Source organism: Prorops nasuta, unplaced genomic scaffold (genome assembly GCF_024137725.1).
Source record: "Prorops nasuta isolate Cenicafe-Biocafe unplaced genomic scaffold, Cenicafe_Pnas_1.2 PNAS00005, whole genome shotgun sequence".
Lineage (NCBI taxonomy): Eukaryota > Metazoa > Arthropoda > Insecta > Hymenoptera > Bethylidae > Prorops > Prorops nasuta.
Genome location: NW_027116802.1, coordinates 2,261,174 through 2,277,297, shown reverse-complemented (window position 1 = coordinate 2,277,297; position 16,124 = coordinate 2,261,174). Strand labels below are relative to the sequence as shown.

General features: G+C 38.8%; 1 protein-coding gene across 1 annotated transcript; it reads right to left on the bottom strand.

The window, feature by feature from the left end:
• Positions 1-3,095: 3,095 nt before the first annotated feature.
• On the bottom strand, positions 3,096-12,142 carry LOC136773713 (uncharacterized). The gene is made up of 6 exons (XM_066727588.1): positions 12,028-12,142; positions 11,756-11,941; positions 11,621-11,689; positions 11,364-11,459; positions 11,188-11,292; positions 3,096-3,232 (listed from the first exon to the last, which is right to left on the bottom strand). The coding sequence occupies exons 2-5, from the start codon at positions 11,811-11,813 to the stop codon at positions 11,213-11,215; spliced, it is 303 nt and encodes a 100-aa protein (XP_066583685.1). The 5' UTR covers positions 11,814-11,941; positions 12,028-12,142; the 3' UTR covers positions 3,096-3,232; positions 11,188-11,212.
• Positions 12,143-16,124: the final 3,982 nt, after the last annotated feature.

The window sequence follows — 16,124 nt, the reverse complement described above, 5'->3', positions numbered from 1 at the left end:
ACATTTCTCGACAGAGGGTCCACGTGTGGTCTCTGTCTCACCTCGTCCTGAAAACATTGGCCTTTACCGGCCCAAGCCCATCAATTTTATTTTTGTTTTGGATGGATAGGAAAGGAATGAAAAGGAAGGAAAATAGGATGGAATTTGATGGGAAATTCACCGAGGTGTACGGTAGCGTGCGGGATCGTACGATTTCTCGTACCGGTAACATTCGGTAACTTGCAGGAGGAGTATTTCTAGGGCTCGACTAGCTGTGAAACCCTATCCATACAAACCTCCTTACGAGCCGCTTTCGTCTTTAGCGGCTTCGAAGGTTATTCCTTCGGTGGGGTTACCACCTGGGGAACTGCCTTCGGAGTCGCCTCGGAAAGCCGTGGTTGGGCGTGTACTTTCCCACGCTCGGATCTGCGTTTTGCCGCTATCACCTTACGTGGTACGTTCGTACCCGCATTCGCCACGTATGGGCCGATTGTCTGCCAATGCGGCCCACAGGCAGGGCAGGTGCGCAACGTTTTCCCGGTGCGCCCACACCCCTTACAGAAAGCATCTGTAATTGGCGTAGGACACTCGGAAAACCGATGGCCCTTACCCTTGCAATTCCAGCATACACGTATGCCGAAATTGCCGGTAGCGCGCGTGGCCACAGGATCGGAAGGCTTCGCCTTCTTCACCGGTGGTGCCGGAGTCACCTTAGGCGGCAACGGTTGCTTAACTCCTTTCGGAGGCTTGACGGACGCCATAGCTGCGTATGACGGCCGCTTCGTCTCCGGAGCAGCTACCGCTGTCTCCCGCTGGGCCTCCCTGACCCGCTTGCGCTCCTTTAGGGAGAGCTTACGGACAGGGGTGCTCAGCACAGGTGCCTCGGCCACCTCGACCGCTGCCACGACTTCGTGGTAGAGGTCCAGGTCCGCTCGGAAGAGAGCAGCCAGCAACTCCACTAGACTACGTCTAGGAAGACCCCGATTGCTCCCCTCCATAGGCGTCGGGGTTACCGAACGCATCCTGCAGTGTCGCTGCATTAATTCGCTGAGTACCTGCGTACCCAGCTCCTCATGCCCAGACTCTACAGGGTGTTTCGTCAACCCCTCGGTAACAGGTGGGCTACCGCCCACCTCGGTAACAGCAACGCAGGTTGCCGCCGAAACGTCAACCTGCGCCACGGGAACAGGTGCGGGATCGGATGCGGGACCCTCTACAGGGCCCGCAGGAGATGGGGATGCCAGAAGGGCATCCTCATCAAAGGAGTCCTGTGCCATAGGCACAGGAGCGACGGGAGCGTCGGCGGTTCCGCCGGCAGTCGTGGTCGAGGGCGAGGCGTTCAAGGAAGCCATTTGTAGGCAGAGAGAGAGAGAGCGAGGAAGGCTGAGAGAGAGACGGAAAGAACTATAGTTCTATAGGGATCCAGGGTAGGATGAGATGTGAGGCGACTTGCCGGCTCGCGGAGCGTTAGCGAGGCGTTATCATCTGTTGCCAAATTTCCGATTCTGCGCTTAATTCGGTAATTATGTTTGGCAACATCTCGATAGCTAGCTAATTGAACTGCTCTGACAGTTAGCCGGTCGGGCTCCGCCAGGCAGCATGGCTCAGCTCAGCCGGTCGACTTGTTTACAAACAAGCGCTCAGCTGTCACTTGCCCAGTCAAGTAGCCTTTTCGGTAGCGTTGGATTTTAACACGGGCGAATATAATATTAAATTATATTTGCGCCCGTGGTTCTCATCCAATTTTCCGTTAGCTTAGCATGGGTTGCTCGAATTCTACGTGAACACGTCAATTCGATCAGGCTATCAATTCTTAACAGAATTTGATCCCTTTTACAACCAGATGATCTTTTCATGCTTTTTCAGCGTTTCCGAGCCTCCAGAAAATAGTGGGCCACCTATTCCCTGAAAACTCCAACACTTCCAGTAACTTCTCGGACTTGTGGATTATTCGTTCGCCGAATAATTAATCTATTATAAGAAACCACGTTGGGCGCCATTTGTAACGTTATTCCCGTCAGTGCGAGGGGCCACTCACACTACGGGTTTTCCCATTACCTTCGCCCGTCCTTTTCTATCGGTATCAGGGCGCCAGTTGGTCAGTTGGGTGGCCAACAACCCTACGTTATCAATTGGGTCCTTCGACCCCATTCTCTATGCATCTTATACGGCCCTGCGGCCATGCATATGGACGGTAGCGGTAGCCAGGGTCGCTCAGTATGCTAGGTCGTGGAGAGAGGGGAGGGTTCCTTACGGAAGTCCGAGCCTCGCAGACCTGCCTGCTGAGGGGCATACATTTCTCCCCCACCACCCACACACACAGGTGGTGGTGAGGAGTGCGGGAACATGCGGTATCAATTGCCAGAGCATAGCGTTTTGCCAGGAGCGGACCACCACGGAGGCAACGTTCACGGCCCGTCCAGCCATAGCGCACGCCTATGGGATTACGGAGGGCACCGGGACACATTCCAACGGGCTAACTACGCCCCTGCACAACCCACTATGCATTGGCCGGTATCCAGTCGTGACGTACGTGCAGGCTGGCCTATAGCACACGCCTCACGTACGCGAACCGACCCATGGCTGTCTGAGTGCCGCGTCACGCGCTCACCAGCACGCACGGACACATCAGCACAGTCCCATGGTCGCGTTCCGACTGCCTGCTATGGCAGTCTGCGCACGACATTCGCGCAGCCTGCTTGACGCGCGTAACCAGCGTTCAAGCCAGACTCGATGTTCTATTTCCCCTCCTCGTGGGGACTTATAGACACTGTCATTGTTTTAGGACTCCCCGAGGCCGCTTCTCCTTATCTCAGGTTGCCTGGGTTGTTTGGCATGGCCCTGCCTTACTTCTCAGGACAACCTGGACATCGTTTACTGGAGCGCCGGTCTTTTCATCCGGGCCTCTGCCTGTCAACGGGGTCTATCCTTGACGTTAGCTATAATCCACTCGTGAGCCTATCTCACGAGTCGGTAACGTAGGGATTAATAATATCCACTGTTCGGTAGCTTTTATGTTCTTTATTCGGTATCTCGTATACGTAACGGGGAACTTCGTTACAATGTATATATATGTATGATTGATATGACATTATGATATTGCAAGAAATCAGCTAGCCTTCTATGGTTCTCATTTGTTTATTTTTTGACTCTTCAGCCCTAATGTGTCTGGTCTTTGCGAAACGAAACCAATCCATAACTGTTTCCTCGAAGCTTTGATCTGTACTGCTTGGAAAACTTATTTTTGTTGTCTCTAATTATGAAAAGCATAAAATTTGGTTTGATTAAAAAATATCCGTATAAATCTGATACGCATTGTATCTATATACTGTATCAAATTGATTCGTGGGCCTTTCAGTTAATTTCACTTTGTACTCCTTCAGCCAAATTTGTATTAAATTTTCTTATACTACACTATAGTTGAAAGCATGGAATGAAGCCAACGTAAAGATCCATTAATTAATTTGACACAGTGTACTACATATATTCATAATTATATTCAAAGCTTAATTTTAAGCTTCAGCTAAAAATGGAGAAAAAGCTTTATAATCTATGCAAGAATCCTATAGATTTAAAGATGAGCCTAAGTTTGTTTTGATTATGAGTACTATGGTATGAATATATACTTCTTATAATATGAATGCTTTTTAAATCCTTCAATGGAAAATTGTTTTTTTTCCCGTCCATTACAAAACTGTTCAAGATAATTTGTAAATATTTTTGAAAGACATCTTTTAACAAAATCTTTGGCTGAATTGCCTCCTATACATCTGTTTTAGTTCATCTAAAATAAATAAAAATCCACTTATACAGGGTTTGTGATTAAAGGTTGCCAACCCGGAAAACCTGGAAAGAGGGTGTGATTTTAAGAAGAAAATTCAAGAAAATTTTTTTTCTATCTCCTACGGTTTTGGAGTAATTAGTAATTAAATTTTTCTTGCCGAACGACGATGTGTGTGTGTGCTGATAAACAATAGGCTAAGCGTCACAAAAACAAAGAAAACGTCAACACGTTTAAAAAATCCGATTGAGAACTGCATTGATTGGATATTCTCATAATTATTAATATTGAAATTAACGGATTTTTATTATAAAAATAAGCCCAAACTCGACATTGATGTTACAATTTTCAGTTCGATGAAATGCACAAGTTTAACGCGAGGCTTTTTGGTTGGTTTAAAAACTATCATTTCCTCACCACCTGGCGGTAGATAGTGCGGTGCGTTTTTTTTATAGTGGTTTCCCCAGGAGGCCTAATCCACATTAACCATTTAATTCAGCAGTTGCTCAAACTGCCTACCCCGCTGTGTCACGCATATTTGCGATCTGCGGACAATGTCGCGCGTTGCTCGCTGTACCATATTTGGTGTGATGGTACGAAAGGCCGCTAAAATTGAGTGCCGTACCTCTTCCTCGGTGCTTTCACGACAATTCTCGACTAAATTCTTGACGTGACCCCACAGAAAATAGTCAAGAGGGTTCAGATCCGGTGATCTCGGTGGCCATGCGATAGGACCACCTCGACCAATCCACCTACCTGGAAAGATCAGGTTTAGCGCGAAACGCACATTCGCAGAATAATGTGCCGGTGCTCCATCATGCTGGAAAAAAATTTTATTCCGCATGTTTAAGGGCACATCTTCCAATAATGGGCCTAACTCTTCTCTTAAAAATTCTTCGTAATGCAGACCATCGAGTCTCGGCGGAAAGAAAACGGGACCAATCTGAAATTTTTAAAAACATACAATTTTCAACTTCTCAATTTAAAAGGGTTTCCTGCTTATGATTTTATCTCCAAGGAGGCCAGCCCATACGTTTACCGACCATCGATATTGGAAGGCACACACCCGTACGGCCTGCGGATTTTCCTCACGCCATAAAACATGGGTCCTCGAGTTGAACATTCCATTCGGGGTGAATGTTGACTCGCCGCTCCACAGAATCAGGTCTGGAAAAGTCGGATCGCTTCGGCATTTAGCGAGAAATCCTATTTTTCAAATTTATTTTTCCATTTAAATAATCCGTATTTTAGGGCTATCGTAAACATTAAATTTTTTAAGTAGCAGTACCTTCACAAAAATAAATGCGACACTCGTAATCTCGGGGGAGTAATTGTTGCACACGTCGGAAATGATAAGGGCGCAAACCGTTCCTGCGTAAAACTTGACGCACCGAATGTTCTGATACGCCAATTTCACGTCTAACACTGTGAATCGTACCATTTTGATTTAAAAATAGATCCAAAATGTCTTCTTCTTGTCCTACAGTGATATTTCGCGCATCACACCTCTCCTGTCTATTATGCACTAAACATCCAGTTTCATGCAAACGCAAAACAATTTTTTGAATCGTACGCCGTTTTGGGTGACGTCGATTGGGAAATCGTCTAGCATATAATCTTTCCGCTTCACTAGCATTTTGATTCGCCATACCATAGGTGATAATCATATCGGACATTTCCGCACAGCTAAAATCCATTTTGGATTCACTATTTTATTGCACGACTTCTTTCTTCAACAACCAAGCTGAGTCTTATTGTTTTATGAGCCTGCACAAAAAATGTAAACATTCTGCAGGTGCATGGTAGCACTAAATCGTCAGTATTTTGTTTATAATGTTTACATTTTTTGTGAAGGCTCATAAAACAATGAGACTCAGCTTGGTCGTTAAAGAAAGAAGTCGTGCAATAAAATAGTGAATGCAAAATGGATTTTAGCTGTGCGGAAATGTCCGATATGATTATCACCTATGGTATGGCGAATCAAAATGCTAGTGAAGCGGAAAGATTATATGCTAGACGATTTCCCAATCGACGTCACCCAAAACGGCGTACGATTCAAAAAATTGTTTTGCGGTTGCAAGAAACTGGATGTTTAGTGCATAATAGACAGGAGAGGTGTGATGCGCGAAATATCACTGTAGGACAAGAAGAAGACATTTTGGATCTATTTTTAAATCAAAATGGTACGATTCACAGTGTTAGACGTGAAATTGGCGTATCAGAACATTCGGTGCGTCAAGTTTTACGCAGGAACGGTTTGCGCCCTTATCATTTCCGACGTGTGCAACAATTACTCCCCCGAGATTACGAGTGTCGCATTTATTTTTGTGAAGGTACTGCTACTTAAAAAATTTAATGTTTACGATAGCCCTAAAATACGGATTATTTAAATGGAAAAATAAATTTGAAAAATAGGATTTCTCGCTAAATGCCGAAGCGATCCGACTTTTCCAGACCTGATTCTGTGGAGCGGCGAGTCAACATTCACCCCGAATGGAATGTTCAACTCGAGGACCCATGTTTTATGGCGTGAGGAAAATCCGCAGGCCGTACGGGTGTGTGCCTTCCAATATCGATGGTCGGTAAACGTATGGGCTGGCCTCCTTGGAGATAAAATCATAAGCAGGAAACCCTTTTAAATTGAGAAGTTGAAAATTGTATGTTTTTAAAAATTTCAGATTGGTCCCGTTTTCTTTCCGCCGAGACTCGATGGTCTGCATTACGCAGAATTTTTAAGAGAAGAGTTAGGCCCATTACTGGAAGATGTGCCCTTAAACATGCGGAATAAAATTTTTTTCCAGCATGATGGAGCACCGGCACATTATTCTGCGAATGTGCGTTTCGCGCTAAACCTGATCTTTCCAGGTAGGTGGATTGGTCGAGGTGGTCCTATCGCATGGCCACCGAGATCACCGGATCTGAACCCTCTTGACTATTTTCTGTGGGGTCACGTCAAGAATTTAGTCGAGAATTGTCGTGAAAGCACCGAGGAAGAGGTACGGCACTCAATTTTAGCGGCCTTTCGTACCATCACACCAAATATGGTACAGCGAGCAACGCGCGACATTGTCCGCAGATCGCAAATATGCGTGACACAGCGGGGTAGGCAGTTTGAGCAACTGCTGAATTAAATGGTTAATGTGGATTAGGCCTCCTGGGGAAACCACTATAAAAAAACGCACCGCACTATCTACCGCCAGGTGGTGAGGAAATGATAGTTTTTAAACCAACCAAAAAGCCTCGCGTTAAACTTGTGCATTTCATCGAACTGAAAATTGTAACATCAATGTCGAGTTTGGGCTTATTTTTATAATAAAAATCCGTTAATTTCAATATTAATAATTATGAGAATATCCAATCAATGCAGTTCTCAATCGGATTTTTTAAACGTGTTGACGTTTTCTTTGTTTTTGTGACGCTTAGCCTATTGTTTATCAGCACACACACACATCGTCGTTCGGCAAGAAAAATTTAATTACTAATTACTCCAAAACCGTAGGAGATAGAAAAAAAATTTTCTTGAATTTTCTTCTTAACCCATTAACGTCCAAAATGTCAAAATTTCTTGCACGTTTTCAAAGTGATTTTTTCCTATGTAATTGGCGTTGAGAAAATTCTTGAACCACATATTCTGATGTAAAATTGCATGCTCTTTCAGAATCCGTTGCCAGAATCATGATAAAACTCACAGGAAAAGAGATATGCTCGATTGAAACATAAAAAACACCTAAATTTTCGAAAAAAAAAAATTTTTAGGATTTTTTTTCGAAGTGTTACGGTGAAGATATCACCTTGCGACCGTGATCAAAGGTGATCATGGGAGTTGAAGTTTAACAGGGAATTTTTTTGTTGACCTTGAACCATCGCTTCTTTACAAAATGGCGGAAAAAACGAATTTTTTTTTTCAATCTTCATCAACTTTTTTCTCGAAATCTATGGTCTTTAGAAAAAAATTCATAAAAATAAAAATGCCTTAGAATCGCTCGAGGAACATTCTCAAATTTTTTCAGAATTTTTTGAGACAATTTTTGATTTTCCGGGAAACTTGTGAAATGGAATTTTCAAAAATGTCTCCAAAAATTCTGAAAAAATTTTACGATGTTTCTCGAGTGCTTCTAAGACATTTTTGTTCTTATGAATTTTTTTCTAAAGTCCATAGATTTCGAGAAAAAAATTGATAAAGTTGATAAAATAAAAATTCGTTTCGGCCGATGTTTTGAAAACCTATTGGTGAAAAAACGTTCTGTCTACGAAAACTCGGAAAAAATTTTACAATATTGCTCGAATGATTCTAACTTATTTTCATTCTTTTTTCAAAGACTTATAGATTCCGACAAAAATTTCATCCTTTATATCCATTTCATTTCGGCAGATAAGCGTAATTTTTGGTCTCATGTATTCATGAATATTCGTCTTTTTTTGTTCTCTTCTTTCGTATTTTTGTACATACGGATGAGTGATAAATAAACGAAATCATTAATTTCATACATTATGTCGCGGAAACGTGTAAGATCTTCTGAATATGAATCAGATTCTTCAGATAGTGATTCAGAACGCAACGTATTGATTCCGGATCCTGACTATTCAGGTTCCGATGATTCTGGTTCCGATTTTGATTCAGATTGCGAACATGAAATACCCAATATCACTTACAATAAAGCTCGTGCAAATTATTCTGAAAAACAAGATAAACTTGAAAAAGGTCATGAATTCACTTGGATTGAGGGTGAAAATTTACACCCTGATTCTTGTGAAGATAAAGTATTATTGTCCGAATCGCAAAAAAAGAAAATACGTAGGAGCGAACCTTTTCAATTGTTTGAAACCTTTTTTTCTATTGAAATGAAAAAATATATTATTGATGCGTGTAAAGACAATGGTTATGATCTGAAATTGAAAGATCTTGATACTTTTATTGGAATAGTTATTTTTTCTACATTCAATCCCAGAAAATCACAGAGAGATTACTGGTCATCTGATCCGTATTTATCTAATGAAGTAGTTTCTTCTGCAATGTCTCGCCAACAATTTGAAATCACAAAATCTAAATTGAAGTTTTCAAAAAACAAAGACAAAGATTTAAATGATCGAGGATGGCGCGTTCGTTCTCTACTGAAACTTTTTCAAAATAACATCATGAAATTCGGAATATGGAGAACTGCTCTATCCGTTGATGAGATGATGGCCAAATCCTATGCAAAAACTGTTTTGAAACAATTTATTCGAGGAAAACCGATAAGATTTGGTTTGAAATTTTGGGGCTTGTGTACTTCGGACGGCTATCTACTGAATTTGGATCTTTATTGCGGCAAGAATTCTCAAATTGGAGATAAGTTATCTAAATGTGCTTTAGGTTCACGAGTAGTATTATATTTATTACAACCATTTTTTCAAATAATAAGTTATAACAAAATTTCTCAATTTCATCTGTACTTTGACAACTTCTTCACGAACATGGATTTGGTATTACATTTGAAGAAATTGCGTTTGAAATGCACTGGTACTATCAGAGATAATCGAGTCAAAGAAAAAAATGTGCTTGATAAGAAAGCTCCAAGAGGGACATATGTGGTGAAGCACGACGTAAACAGTGGCATAAATTTCATTACTATCATGGATTCGAAGCCCGTCTCAATAGCTTCAACTGCAGCAGGTGTCAATCCTCTATCTATTTCAAAAAGATACAGCGCAGAGGCTAAATCTAAAATTGAAATACCTTTTCCGCAAGCTTTTCACCTATATAACAAATTCATGGGAGGTGTTGACCTGCATGACGGACATTGCAATGACATACTCCCAAGTATACGATCAAAAAAATGGACATGGGTAGTTTTTATGAGACTTATACAGGCGTCTATTACTAATTCTCTTGTAATTTTCAATGCTGCTAACGATGGAAAGAAAAAAGTTGGAATAAAAGAGTTCACTATTTCGATTGCCAAATACTACTTACAAAAAAGTAGTCGCAAAAGTAAAGCACATGGACGATCTAATAGTGACAAATTGAGGATTTGTTCGAATGGAAACTGTCCAATAAGAACAAGAATTTTCTGCAAAACATGTAATTTAAATATTTGCAATAAATGTTGGCTAAAAAAGCACACCTAAAAGTATGAATAAGTGAGAGGCAAGGGGACTCACGGGAAAAAAGCACCCCAAAGGAAACAGAATTTTACCACGTCCACGCCGTAGTCTCTGGGTAACGCTAAGAGTAAAAAAATCTTCCTAAAATTTGCACAGAAATCGTTTTTTACCAATAGGTTTTTAGAACATAGCGGCCGAAACGAATTTTTATTTTTTCAACTTTATCAATTTTTTTCTCGAAATTTATGGACTTTAGAAAAAAATTCATAAGAAAAAAAATGTCTTAGAAGCACTCGAGAAACATCGTAAAATTTTTTCAGAATTTTTGGAGACATTTTTGAAAATTCCATTTCACAAGTTTCCCGGAAAATAAAAAATTGTCTCAAAAAATTCTGAAAAAATTTGAGAATGTTCCTCGAGCGATTCTAAGGCATTTTTATTTTTATGAATTTTTTTCTAAAGACCATAGATTTCGAGAAAAAAGTTGATGAAGATTGAAAAAAAAAATTCGTTTTTTCCGCCATTTTGTAAAGAAGCGATGGTTCAAGGTCAACAAAAAAATTCCCTGTTAAACTTCAACTCCCATGATCACCTTTGATCACGGTCGCAAGGTGATATCTTCACCGTAACACTTCGAAAAAAAATCCTAAAAATTTTTTTTTTCGAAAATTTAGGTGTTTTTTATGTTTCAATCGAGCATATCTCTTTTCCTGTGAGTTTTATCATGATTCTGGCAACGGATTCTGAAAGAGCATGCAATTTTACATCAGAATATGTGGTTCAAGAATTTTTTCAACGCCAATTACATAGGAAAAAATCACTTTAAAAACGTGCAAGAAATTTTGACATTTTGGACGTTAATGGGTTAAAATCACACCCTCTTTCCAGGTTTTCCGGGTTGGCAACCTTTAATCACAAACCCTGTATATAGCACAGAGTACAAGAGTGAACCATATACGTTATACAAAATAATATCATGAAGATGTAAAACTAATTACTAATTGTTCAGCACAATCATCATTTAATAGTTGTACTTCTAATTCTTTTAAATCAACAATACTGTTAAGAGGTAACTCAGGTAGTAATTCAAAGTTTAACTTATTAATATATGAGTTCAATGATAATTTTTCTTCTATACCATACAATCTTATTTGTGTAATAATATTTAAAGAAACTTCAATATTCATAATACTTTCTAAAATGACTATTAGATTTACTTCTGTAAAAATAAAACCATATTTCGAAGGAGAATTAATATACATTAGCATACAAACAGAACATTATAATTAATCAAGTAAATATTAATGCATTAAAATGAAAATTAAATTGATGCCCTTATTTACCATTATTGTTAGCTCCAATTTCCACTTACGTTGAGGAATCGTTATTAACGATTATAGTAATGGGATTTGTATTTTCCTTATCATTAATTAAATTCATCGAATTTTCTACAAAAATTGTGCAATTAATTAATTAATTTTGAATGGTAAATGTAAAAGTGACTTTAAAATAATAGTACCTCTAGATATTGCTTTCTGATTATTATTGCATTGAATGTATGAAGGTACTGATTTCAGTACAGTTGGTTTCACGTTGTTAAATTGATTTGAAACATCTACAAAGAAACATTGGCGTAACTTTAAATCAGAACATAGTGTATATATTAATTTTTATTTCAGAAAAATATAGTTATTCTAATAAAGTCACTTATAAATTATATTATTAGTTTGATTTGATATTCAATCCATAATTCAACAATTATTAAGCATCGTGTACCTTTGATGTTATTAGTTAAAGATGAAATGTCGAAACCTTCATCAGAGTTTACATCAGATTCATCTGAAACTTAATATGAAATAAGTGCAATTGGTTGTACTATAAAAATAACGGTTAACTATTTAAATATTTTACCAAATGCAGAATTATCAATAGAGGTATTTTTTTGAGCTCGTACTGGTAGCTCTGGCATATCATTTAAACAAAAATCATTATTATTGTATTTTGGATTCAATTTCTTTTTTCTTGTTCTTTTTTCTAATTCGGTGTCAGAAGATTTAGCCTTCTTCTGTTCGTTATAAAATGCTTCTTTATATGAGCCTAGTGATTGTATAAATATTTTCATGTAGTATACTAATTTTCTACTTAAAAGTTATTTTAAATAAATATTATTCAGAATATTATACCATATTAACCCAAGATTGTTACGTCTTCAATAGTCAACCAAGTACTTTCTGGTTTTGCGTTTGTCATTATCAGCTGTTTTCCATTTTTTTTATTTGGCCATAGACAGGATGTATTACTTTCTTTCATATCCAACCATGACATTGGGACTGTAGAAACTAATAATTCTTCTTGGAAGTCGAACTCAATGACGGCATACAGATACTGAAAAAATAAAAGATTAATGAGATAAAAAGGAATAACAATGTGAATACAATTAATGTTAATACGTGCATACTTTAAAAATTAATACAATTGAAGATTTACCCCAGATGACATAAGAAAACCATATAAATATGGTCAATATTAATCATAAATATATTAATGAAATAATTAAATTTTTATACAAAATGCACTTTGTAGAAACAGCATTCAAGGGAACTATGTATTTTTTCTCTGTAAGATCAGATACAATTCCAAACTTAAAAATTATCAAGTTACAAGGCTTTAGAAAATAAGGCTTGACTTTTTTGTATTTATTGCAAATAAAGAAACATTCATCATTATCCACAGTTTTGATTATTTTATCCACTCTCATTAAACTTCCATTGTACAAGGAACAATACCTATTTTTTGGATCTAATTTGATTTCGAAATTATTAAATTTTCCATACTCGTAGCTGCTTACTAGTTTTTTGCTACACAATGGCTCTATATAAGAATGTAATTCATTTCCCAATACTGGAAATACTTCGTCTGTTTTATTAGGCAATAAGTATTTTTGACATTCATATGTACGTTTTATAAATTGCTCCAATGATTTTTGTGATGTCTTCAAGTGCTTTTTAATTGCTGACATATGATTTTCTCAAATTTAAAAGAACTATAACTATCCAATAGTCCAAATTTTAAAACATCTTGAGGTAGATGTATTAACCCGTGAACGCTATGGGAAATGTATTCTTCTCCATATATTTCTTTAAATTTTTCCACAAAATAGTTCAAAAGATCTTAAGCGTAATCATTTAAATCAATACACATCATAGATGCCGATAGGATTTTGATTCCATAATGAAAAGCTAAAAAGAGAGAATACATTAATGGATTCAAGTTTCCTTTCAAAACTATAGGACCGGTATATAACAAGAATTGCCTAAATTCTGTTGCTGTCCATTTTTGAATATTATCCAAATTTCGAGGAAGCCTGCTAAAATCTTTACTACTAAAGCATGTTCGCATTTCTTTCAAGTTATCAGAAATTTCTTGTAATTCCGTCTTATTAGCTCTTAATTGTTTATTTCCTTGAGTCCAAAAAAGCAACAGTTTCTTGGTAACGCCTAAATAGACTAAATGCATAGGATCTAATGGTACTTTGCTTACAAGGTTAATATTCAATAAATTTAATGGCGTCTCAGTTTTGTGGTAATCATCATAAATAGCACTTTGAAAACCAGCATCAGTACGTAAAACAGCATTTATATCTGGGTAGCAAACTCTATTTCTCATGAAAGTACCCTCTGTTGTACACTTTGTACAACCATGGTAAGAGTTATGCCCTTTGATACCCAAAATAAAGGATTTCGCAGGTACATCACAAACTAGTTTACTAATTTTTATGTAAAACACATGATTTTGATGTATAAATCCTTTCTCAGATATTAGAAGCAATTCTTCAATCAGGTAATGTAAGAATTCAGTATTATTTGTAACGAAGTTCCCCGTTACGTATGCGAGATACCGAATAAAAAGTATAAAAGCTACCGAACAGTGGATATTATTAATCCCTCGTTACCGACTCGTGAGATAGGCTCACGAGTGGATTATAGCTAACGTGAAGGATAGACCCCGTTGACAGGCAGAGGCCCGGATGAAAAGACCGGCGCTCCAGTAAACAATGTCCAGGTTGTCCTGAGAAGTAAGGCAGGGCCATGCCAAACAACCCAGGCAACCTGAGATAAGGAGAAGCGGCCTCGGGGATTCCTAAAAGCATGACAGTGTCTATAAGTCCCCACGAGGAGGGGAGATAGAACATCGAGTCTGGCTTGAACGCTGGTTACGCGCGTCAAGCAGGCTGCGCGAATGTCTTGCGCAGACTGCCATAGCAGTCAGTCGGAACGCGACCATGGGACTGTGCTGATGTGTCCGTGCGTGCTGGTGAGCGCGTGACGCGGCACTCAGACAGCCATGGGTCAGTTCGCGTACGTGAGGCGTGTGCTATAGGCCAGCCTGCACGTACGTCACGACTGGATACCGGCCAATGCATAGTGGGTTGTGCAGGGGCGTAGTTAGACCGTTGGAATGTGTCCCGGTGCCCTCCGTAATTCCATAGGCTTGCGCTATGGCTGGACGGGCCGCAAACATTGCCTCCGTGGTGGTCCGCTCCTGGCTAACTCTATGCTTGGCAATGATATCGCATGTTCCCGCACTCCTCACAACCACCTGTGTGTGGGTGGTGAGGGATAAATATATGCCCCTCAGCAGATAGGTCTGCGAGGCTCGGACTTCCGTAAGGAACCCCCCTCTCTCCACGACCTAGCATACTGAGCGACCCTGGCTACCGCTACCGTCCAATTGCATGGCCGCAGGGCCGTATTAGATGCATAAAGAATGGAGTCGGAAGACTCAATTGATAACGTAGGGTTGTTGGCCACCCGACTGACCAACTGGCGCCCTGATACCGATGGAAAAGGACGGGCGAAGGTAATGAGAAAACCTGTAGTGTGAGTGGCCCCTGACACTGACGGGAATAACGTTACATATTATCTGGCTTCTTAAATCCATGATATACAGCAATAACAAATGGTTCAGTAATTGATGGAAAGTTAACTAAAGCTCCAAGAATGAGCCAAAATTGACTGCTTGAACTATGAGTTAATGGTAAGCCATCTATACAGATATCAATTTCAAGGTTGGAAGTCAAGATAATATTGTGTGCTTTCAAAATATACTCTACACTATTAATTATACCAAAGTGATAATAGCGACCACTGCTAATATTTTTTATTGGACCGCATTTATCAGTTTTTAATAACGTTTCACAATCTTTGGACAAATATATAATATCGTTACTAATATTTTGAGTATTTTTAAAAATAAAAAGTAAGTTATTAAAACAACTGTGAAACACATGAAATTTTAGAGACCAACTTGTCAATTTTGAGAAAAATGAATCTTGACAATCTTTAGGCTTAAATTGATTAATTTGTAATGATTTGTAATTATATGTGTGATCTGTTTCCGAATAAATGTCTATAGGAGATAAATGTAATGTGCTGGTATGAAGGAATTGATAATTTAAAACTTGTGTATTCATCTTAGTTTCATTAAAATTATTTTGTTTTCTACTGAGCTGCCGTACTTTATTTCTTATGACTCTTTGTAAATAAATTTTATTCATTTCTGAATACTTTTTGCGATGTACTATGACCTACATTTAATAATTATATAAATTAATACAGTATATAACTAATGAAATAAAAAAATTAATTATTACCTTGCTCGTACTCATTTTTATGAAACAGCTATTTCCTTTTTTATTGCAAACCACAATAGCTTCAATGTAGCTGGATAATTTCAAAATTAATAGAGCTGAGTATATTTTGTGTAGGTCAATATCGATTGTTGTTATGCTATATGAATTTTATTATTGCTTTAAACTTTGTATCAATATCCTTGCTCTTTAGTATTGTACTTATTCTAACAGATATCAATACAACTTCCTTAGTAAATTATAGAAGATATCCTATGTGAATATCAATTGAATTATGTCATGGACTTTATTCTGTATTATTAATAGTGTTGTTTGTATATTTCGCCAACAACATTAGTTTATAATAGCGTGCTGTTAATTAAAAGCATAGACTTTCCTATTATACAGGGTGTATCACCAAAGGCGCACCAGCCTCGAAATGACCGTAAGAGGACGGATAGCGCGTGGGGGGGGGGGGGGGTCGACGCATAACATTGGACGGAGTTAGATAAAGCGCGAGTAATAGATGGAGAAAGGCAGGGCTATACGCTCCTATACGCTTTGCCTATGCCTTCCCCCCTCCCCCATCAACGAGACACCAATAGTCACAGTCTCTCTCTCTCTCTTCTCTCTCCCCGCCGTTTCCCTTTC

Excerpts from the sequence above, each read along its gene's own strand:
- LOC136773713 (XM_066727588.1), bottom strand. The coding sequence starts at position 11,813 with ATGCCAGAGCTACCAGTACGAGCTCAAAAAAATACCTCTATTGATAAT. Across the intron at positions 11,690-11,755 it reads TATTGATAATTCTGCATTTG|TTTCAGATGAATCTGATGTA; the intron begins GTAAAATATTTA and ends TTTCATATTAAG. Across the intron at positions 11,460-11,620 it reads TTTAACTAATAACATCAAAG|ATGTTTCAAATCAATTTAAC; the intron begins GTACACGATGCT and ends GTTTCTTTGTAG.